The sequence below is a fragment of the Cylas formicarius genome, unplaced genomic scaffold (assembly GCF_029955315.1).
Source record: "Cylas formicarius isolate icCylForm1 unplaced genomic scaffold, icCylForm1.1 PGA_scaffold_4__25_contigs__length_36172078, whole genome shotgun sequence".
NCBI lineage: Eukaryota > Metazoa > Arthropoda > Insecta > Coleoptera > Brentidae > Cylas > Cylas formicarius.
The window spans coordinates 7,401,036-7,409,922 of NW_026844334.1; the positions used below are offsets into that span (position 1 = coordinate 7,401,036).

Sequence of the window (8,887 nt, forward strand, 5' to 3'; positions counted from 1 at the left end):
TAATTTTTAAAAAATAACGTTCCTAAAATGTAAAATGTTTGCTTTATGTAGTTTGGTTTTTATTAACATCCCAAATAGTTTACCGCACCGCACCCTGTATAAGCAGGTACAGAGTAAAATGCGAGCCGGTTTTAGTTAAGCTATGAAGAAGCCAACAGTGCGATTAGCAAGTTCAACTTAAAACCAACCAACGCAGGAGGAATCCAGAAGTTTTGTAAATAATATGTGTTTATGTGCGTTTCTTAACATTATAATAATAATTTTGGGTCAAGAAGCTGTTTTCCGAATTTCTAAGTATGGAATGTAATATTGTATAAATAAGTTAACCGAATCGAATCGAATGTAAATATCAAATTTTTTTTCGAGTGTGTGCGGTTGGACATAAAGCAAGGTGGGCAATAAAATGACACCGGCAGCGATGCGAAGCTCTGCGTTATTATCTTTCGCGTCGTCGGAGCTTTAACGATGTCGTAAATTCCGCTTCGGTCACACTAAAAACGGCGCGGACCTCCATCGAAAAGGTTAACCCCCGCCCCTCGCTCCCCGGGCCAACAAACCGAAATTAAACCGGTGACGTATTCGGTTACTGAACTTGTGCCGCCCGCATTACAATTCGCCCCCGATGTCTGTTACGATTTATTTTTATCAATTTAAAATGACATAAACGGTTGAGTTCCGTATTTGTAAAATATATAGTCCCATCCTGCCCATCTATCGCTTTTCGCGTCCCGTCTCACTTCCAGCGCGGTATCTATGTTCAAGTATTGCAAATTTTCCGGGGTCGCCAGTGGCCACGTCACGTTCTGCAGCAGTTCCGTTTCCTCGGGCGTCGGCGTCGGATTTCTGAAAGAAGCGACGTTAAAGCAATTTTGATCACGAAGTCTTTATAATCCTTTAACATGAAACTGTTAGTCATTTCAAAATAGTGCGCGTCCATTAAGGGTAGTTCGTTTAGAAGATGGTTAAATAATTGTAGCTCAAATCCGTTATCAATATTTTAACCAACAGCAAATCTTAATTATGTATGAACGGATAAAGCGAGCATTATATATTTTAGATATATTATTATATATATATATATATATATATATATATATATATATATATATATATATATATATATATATATATATATATATATATATATATATTATTAGATATAGATCATTGTATTTAGTATTTACTCCACCATCTCTTTCTAGATATGTTAAAAGTCAGAAATTTTACTCTACTCCGTTACTTTATAGCATTTGCAGTGTTAGTATATTATTTATCTTGAGTACGTTTAGATACATTGGTGAATATTCTTCCAGACAACCACTAATCTACGAAAAAACTGAAAGCCCATCCAAAAAATAAAATACATATTTCAGTTTAATAAGAAAAATTTTGTTGTGAAAATTAAGTCAGAATTTCTGACTTTATTCATATATCTGATGTTTCGATTGGCTCTGTCCTTTACGAGAGATATATGTCAGAAATTCTGATTTGTTTTCTAAAAATTTCGACTTATTTTTCAGAATTTCTGATTTAAGTCAGAAAGTCTGACTTATTTTTGAACTATTTTCCCAAAATTCTAACTTACTTTTTCAAAAAAATTTTCTGACTGAAATTTGCCTTATTCAACTAAAACCTATAGTTCACTTTTTATGGTCTTTCAGTACTTTCGTGCTAACCAAATTTTGGTTAGATAGTTAGTTACACAAACGGGTTTTTCAACTTAGGTGTCAAGGTCAAACGGACACTGTAATATTGCAACTTATGCTTTGACATAAAAATTAAAACAATTAATGCGAATACAGAAAGGTTGACAAAAATGTGGATAATATTGGAAATCTGAATAAGAAAGTTTCTCATATGATAAGAGAGACAGGAAAACTTATTGTTTAATTGTAACTTGTACTTGTAATTTGAAGTTAAACCCAAATTTATCTAAAAAAGCAGTTTCAATTGCCCGGTCGATGACAATTAAGAAAAGGTAAATTGTCAGCGTATTATGCCTGGAAAAAATTAATTTTCAATCTCTTGATTTGACTTAGCGAACAATATAGACGCAAATCATTCAATGTGTCCATATTTTCATGAAAGATACAACAACAGTCAATTTTGTTTACAAACTTGGTTTATCAAAAGCAGTTGCTAAAAGCATTGTGGCTAATAAAATATCGCACAGATAGGATAAGAATTTGAAGATTATAAACTAAGATACCTACTACTATATAGATAACTGATTGATTTTTTAAAGAAAATTGTTCTGCTAAAACTAACCCAAAATCAGAAAAATTATAATACATGTAATAAAACCCACTTTTCATTAACAACCGTGATCGTAAATTCCAGTTTAGCAACATGTTGAACGCATCCTGCTTAACCAACTCACCAACTATATTTTTCGAAATCAAATTTGGGATTTTCTAATACACTCTTGGTGATACTTACAAGGTCTTGGCAAAGTTTGTCCAAAGTTTGGTAGTTATTCGCCTCGCTAAATCGTCCGCCTCTGTTACTAGCGGGAAAGGCTCCATCTTAAATATGTACGGCAGCTCGTCAAAATGGCCAACATATCCGGCTCCTTCCACGTGATAGTGATCTTGACTTTTGGTCCCGTTGAATGAAAATTTGTAGAGATACACCGGAGCGTATTTCGATTGCAGTTGGACTTGCTTGATCGTACCTCTTAGAAATATATTGTCCGTGTCGTACTGAAAATTATTTTTGCTGAATGCGGTTTGCTTCGCTTAGCATTTTCTTATTGCTTACCGCGAGCGCTTGTGCAAGCTGAGTAGAAAACGATCCACCTTTTCCCACGTAGAGTTCTTTAATGGATTGTCCGATCTCGGTTAGATTTGAGCCTGGCAACGGGATCAAGTCTTCTGGGATGAGTGACTCGACGTCCGTATCCCAAGTGTTTGCCGTGGCAGTTAATTTGTCCAGTGCTGCAAATATATTTATTGCATTGTACCTTATTTTCGTTGCCAATTCCACTAATTGCTTACTTTTTAAAAACCCTAGAGCTTCCTCTTCACAAGTTCCAATTATCAACGGAACCTTATTGATATTCCCCGACTCGATAAGTCCGAACAGAGGTTCCGTCATGAAAGCGCCTTCCGAATCTACCTCCAAAACTGGTCTAAACTAAAATTACTCTTATTGCTTCAATGTATTCAATGTTAGGAAAATTGACACCTACCAAATGCGTGTCCACTTGTGTACAAGCATTATTTAACACGTCGGCTGGAGTCCTCAACAAAAGCTCTTTTAGCTCTTGCGACGTGTTTTGTCGGGTGATACTCTCATCCAGCACTTGGGCGACACTGTAAATCAACGCCTTGGGATCCAGTTGATAGCCCAGTACGATCGTGCAACTGCTCTGGCATATTGCCGCTCTAAATAATCCTGAAATGACGAATACCATTATCAGTTTTTCATTTACGTGTTAGTAAAAGCTTACCAGCTGATTGTTTACTAATCAAGTGCAGACCAACGGACATTCCTCCTGAACTCTCGCCGAAAATCGTGACCTTGTCCGGGTCTCCTCCGAAATATTCGATGTTCTTCTTCACCCATTGCAAAGCGAGGACCTGATCCTTCATGGCCGCGTTTCCGGGAATCACTTCGTCTCCGGTGGATAAAAATCCGAAAGGTCCGAGCCTATAGTTGAACGTTACGACGACAACGTCGTCTTCTACGAGATAATCGGCGCCATAGTATCTGTATTCTCCAGAGCCTCCTACGTATCCACCTCCGTAGATCCAAAACATTACGGACAATTTAGAGGAAGAATCCAACGTAGGGGTGTAAACGTTGATGAACAAGCAATCTTCATTTTCGACGAGAGGATCTGGATAGTACGAATAGTTTACTAAAAATATACACGGACTGGCTTCGTGGGTGGCGTTCAATATTCCGCTCCATGGTTCAGCTGGTAAGGGTGCCTGCATTGATGTTGGTGCAGTTAGTACTTTTTCATGGTATGGGCCAAAACTCACCTGAAACCTCAAATCCCCGACCGGAGGTAGACCGTAGGGTATTCCTTGGAAACCGTAGAATGACTTGTTGCTGGATGTCTGCAGTTCAAGCCCTCGCACTTGTCCGTCGGGTATGGACACTATCGGATCTCCCAACTAGTAAAAGATTTTTGTAGCAATTTCATTAAGTGGTGATTTATTATCTGCAGTAAAACTGTTTAAAGCTATTAAAGATTCATTCCAATAAGCACAAGCATAGAGGGTTGAAAGAGGCAGGATTGGCCAAATTCATTCAGTGATGTTTCACAGGTGCACAAAAGATTTTATCGCACTTCCTAAAGTTGGGTCATTTGTCATCTTTTTTCCATCTAAGAAGAGCTCTGACTTTGACGTTAAATAATTGAAAGCAACAAAGTTGTATTTTTATAAGTAGTACTTTTTCTTTTAAGAAAATCATAAATGTAACACTATTCAAGCCAGAAACGTCTTAAGCGAGCAGTTCGACGAAGGAAACATTTGGATTTGGATTTCTTACTCTGGTGTTATACACAAAATGAGGTCTATGCATTTTCTGATCCTCTCGAGATTTCAGAAATCTTGAGGTTAAGAGTTTAAGACATTTAGAAACCGAAATAAACTTCCTAGGGCTGTACGAAAAACACCAATCACCAATTGCCAAAAATGTCTCTATGCAAATTGACGTCATTTTGCAAATCTACTACATTACATTACTTGTACGTTGTTTCTGTAGCGATTTTCTTTTTCAATTTTTTTCGAATTTGTAAGTTGTTCAAGTGTTAATTAACGGAGACATTTCTGAGTTTTTCTTTTTAAAAAAGACACCGGTGGTAATTTTCACAAAACATCTGACTTGTTGAGAAGTCATCCTTAACGCGTTTATGCGTTTTTTTTTATGTATTACTTCTTGAGGTTAATGTGAACTTAATCATGGTCTACTTATAAAATAATTAAGATCCAACTTTATAAAGTAAGATAATATATTATCTGCACTTGTGGGACATCATTGAACTGCATATATTACTCTTTCCAAAAGTCTAAAAATTCAGTATGACGAAATCCGCCATTGTAGACTTTTTGCCGATATTTCCCAAACCAATTGACCGATGAAGCCTGAAGCCTGGTATCAAATGTACTAAATTCCCTCTAAAACTTTTTGAATTTAACCCTTGCTGTAGCTGTAATAGGAGCGGAGCAACCAAATAGTTTTTATTTTCGAATGTCAGCTTGGAGCTTCATTTGAAGACTTGAGCGTTTTTTGAAGTGTCAATTTATTAACCATCAACCAGAAGCTTTTTACTTAGAATCTTAGAACCAATCGTTAGTCTGGGACTAATTGAAGAGGTTTTTGCAATACAACTTCCTAACGGATCGGACCATTTGAATTGTGATTCGTGTGATCCCACAGGACTAGTGGACTACACCTTAGTTTAATTGTTTTATTAACGACTCGTTGCTTATCCAACATTTGACATTTTTGAACTTCCTTCTCGGTTTGATAGGACTTGGCCCTATTCTTTCAACAGCAGCCAAAGAGATTTTTGTGAAACCCTATGTTTCAGTAACTTCAAGACAAAAGGGGTATTCGTAAATTTTCGGCAATGGATCCCATATAACTAATTTGACGATATTATGCTTCATTTTAGTCACATGTCTTTAATGATTCTTCCAAATATTACACTACCTTCTTCTTTCATATAATCACATAATCAACATAATCAGTTTCAGTTAAGCTCTGAAGAAGCCAATAGGGTGATTGGCGAAACGTCAGCAATTTTGACTAAGCAAAAACCGACTCAGGAGGAATCCAGAAGTGTTGTAAAAAGCACAATCATATTTATTAAGCCAAAATCAAATATATACAAGATAAAGTATATGCTCTTGGTTTGATTAGACGATTCTTTCAGCAGCAGCTGAAAATATCTTAGTCAAAGCATATGTTTTGGTAGCTTTAAGACAAGAACAAGTTTCGTCAATATCCCATATAACTAATTTGACGATCAGGATCATTTTAAAGTTACATGCTTACTACGCCTTTAATCCTTCTTCCTTCATATTAATATAAATGAAGAGTATTTATTTAATTTAATGATAAAGTTAAATGATAAAGTTAAGATGATGGTAAAAACTGCTTACCGTTGACGCAACGCAGAGGGCAAATATGGCGATGTAAGACAACATATTTTCAATAATTCATTCACTCAATCGGTTGCTTTATATGAACTAATTGGAACAGGTTTTATAAAGGAAGTGAGACAGATTAAACTCCATCTTTATTTCTAAAATTACGCGTTCTAAAGGTGCGGCACTCGAGAATTTCGAGCACTCGAAACATGTTTGTTTTAATAAAAATTAAAATCGCTTAGTCACTTATTTAAAAACGAGCCGATCTCGGCCGTCGACAATTAAATTTGCCCCGTATATGAATAAATTAATTCGAAAACCAATTTCCGTAAGGCTCTTATATATTTTCGCCCCGTTTCTTTGTTGTGTTTTTTTTTTAAGCGGAGGGGGCACCGAAAAACTGAAAGTAAATCATGTAATGCAAATCTTTTTAATCTCGCATAAAGCAAACAGGCTTTAATAAAAATTGTAAGGACGAAGATCTCGAAAAATAATAATAACGTAATTATTTCCGTGTGTTTTAACAAAGACATTTTTTAATATGACTCGGCTTCCCTCTCTCTCTGTCGGATCGAGTAACGCCGCATTCGGGGATGATTATATCAGAGGAAAATTAATTAATCTTTATAACCGAATGGAAGTGGCCTGTACTTCATTGTAATATATCTATATTTTTCGAATTTAAGAGCAAACAACAAAATAAAACAAGGTGAAAAAAAAAGCAAAATTATAAAAACCAAACTTACTTGTCGAAATAAAATCACAAATTTAGAAGACTTAGATTGTATTTGTAACTAAAAAAAACGTTACAGCAGCAACAAGAAGCAACGTCAAAACAATCAAAATTATTTTTAGAAGTTAATTCTCAAGAAATTTAAATTAATTTGTAGGATAATAATTAATAATGATCCTAATTTACTGTTGAAAAAGTTACCTCGAGAAGACTAAGTAGAAATACAAGTATCACAAAAAGGATTAAAGTTGATATTGTCCCTGCAACAACTATTTTTACTCAGTAGGTTTTGTCAGTGCGGATAATATCGGAATTCGAAAATTGCTTTAGGTTCGCGTAACAAATGCGTAACTCAGGTTCAGCTCTCCGAACGAGTTTGGTTGGTTAGATATAAGCAATGCGATCACTTTACAAAAAATCAGCAATCCTTGATATTTAATATAATAAAATATAGTTTAGAATTAAAAAAAAAACACATGGTTGGAGAGAAGCCAAGAGGCTAAAAGAATTGTGAAAAGCTGGTGCCAAAACGAGCAACTAACAGTTAATCCGAAAAAGATAGTTCTTTCATTTACTAACAGGCGAGTCCTCATAGGACTGAAACCAGTGGTACATGGAATAAGACTACTCTTTTTCAAGGAAACAAAATATTTAGGAGTCACATTCATCAGGTAAGTTGACGGGCCACTGCTGGCTTAAGAGACATCTAAGCCTAATGGGAGTGAAAGAAAACAGGAGGAAACAGGCATATTATGTCGCTATGAAAGTCTATCGAGAGTGCGTTTCCATCTGCTAAGCGTAACCACATCAGAGGCAATGACTATCAAAGTTGTGGAGTCTGGTCAGAGAGACCAACGAGGATAACGCTTAATAGCTATGGAGTGAGTCAGAAATGTTCTCAGGCAGATTGCTGGCTCTCATAATCTGGTGGTACCATCTAATATTTTGTATTAAGTATTATTATAAATGCCAGTTCTTCGTGGATTAATTTGGTTTGTTTTAGTTAGTCGGAACCAGCTCACAATAAACCAGTTTAAATAGCTTACAAAATTTTTCGGAAAACGCATTACAGAAAATAAGCAGGTTTGCGTATTGGGCCTTTGATATACAACACAAAACGTGACGATTAAAACGTGGACTACAAGTCGGGAAAACCTGTTAAATAATCACGTTACATTGTGTCGCGGAATCTCGTTACAACAATTCCAAGTTCGAGGTAGTGCTCGACGTCTCCGTCGCTCACCAAGTTGCCTCGCAATGTAATAAAATTTAATTGGATATAATATCGTAAACTTGTTGCTCGCCCGGTTACAATCGGTTGCGAAAGTTTTCCGTAAACAGGAATGCCAGACGCGGCAAAGTTTCGCGGCGGAAGCAAACTGTGGTCCCGACTGTTTTGCTTCTGGGGATCTCAGATTACACTTACCGTTACATTGTTGAGACGAGAGACGTCTCGAGGTAAATAGCAGACGACGTCGGATATAGGAAGCGCGCGAACCTGAGGCTTTCCAGAGACGAAGCTATCTTTTTATTCTGTTGTCGGGGTTCATTATGAACCTGCTATCCGGCCAAATGAAAATTGCTTTGTACGTTTGTGGGATTCGTGGAGTCTATAGGATGAGGTGTACCTCTAGATCGGATGGACAAAGAGACAAAATTTATTTGTTCTTTAAGAGAAGTAATAATCGACTGCAAATCCTCTATTCTGATAATAATTTAACCAGGCCTTTGGATATTACCTTGCAAAGTTCATAATTTCCAGATATTATACCTACTGTCCCAATAAAGACAACGAGGTACGGTATCACGAAAACGGCGTAAACCAAAGTTTGGGTGTGCACTGTGTTAAAGTTGTAATAAATTTTTAATATTTTCATTTAATTATCCTTACTGAAATAAAAGTGGTGGGGGTGTTCGAATATTTTAATAAGCTTTAATAAACGTTTAACAAATATTAAAAACGGCATTTGCTGACTATCAATCGTGCTATGGGCGGGCGTGACCAGGTGACGTGTTCTGTTATAATCTGACTCATTGAAAACCG

The 8,887-nt window shown here is 36.3% G+C and overlaps 1 protein-coding gene across 1 annotated transcript; it reads right to left on the minus strand.

Moving 5' to 3' along the window:
- Positions 1 to 633: 633 nt before the first annotated feature.
- Positions 634 to 6,227, minus strand: LOC132700779 (juvenile hormone esterase-like). The gene is made up of 8 exons (XM_060668306.1): positions 6,123 to 6,227; positions 3,990 to 4,124; positions 3,452 to 3,935; positions 3,191 to 3,396; positions 2,997 to 3,135; positions 2,761 to 2,936; positions 2,440 to 2,702; positions 634 to 843 (listed from the first exon to the last, which is right to left on the minus strand). Exons 1-8 carry the CDS (start codon positions 6,165 to 6,167, stop codon positions 651 to 653), a joined length of 1,641 nt encoding a protein of 546 aa, XP_060524289.1. The 5' UTR covers positions 6,168 to 6,227; the 3' UTR covers positions 634 to 650.
- Between the last annotated feature and the right edge of the window lie 2,660 nt (positions 6,228 to 8,887).

Coding starts and splice junctions, on each gene's coding strand:
- LOC132700779 (XM_060668306.1), bottom strand. CDS start 6,167: ATGTTGTCTTACATCGCCATATTTGCCCTCTGCGTTGCGTCAACG. Junction 3,936..3,989: donor TCGGGGATTTGAGGTTTCAG/GTGAGTTTTGGC, acceptor ACATCAATGCAG/GCACCCTTACCAGCTGAACC. Junction 2,703..2,760: donor AGCTTGCACAAGCGCTCGCG/GTAAGCAATAAG, acceptor AATAATTTTCAG/TACGACACGGACAATATATT.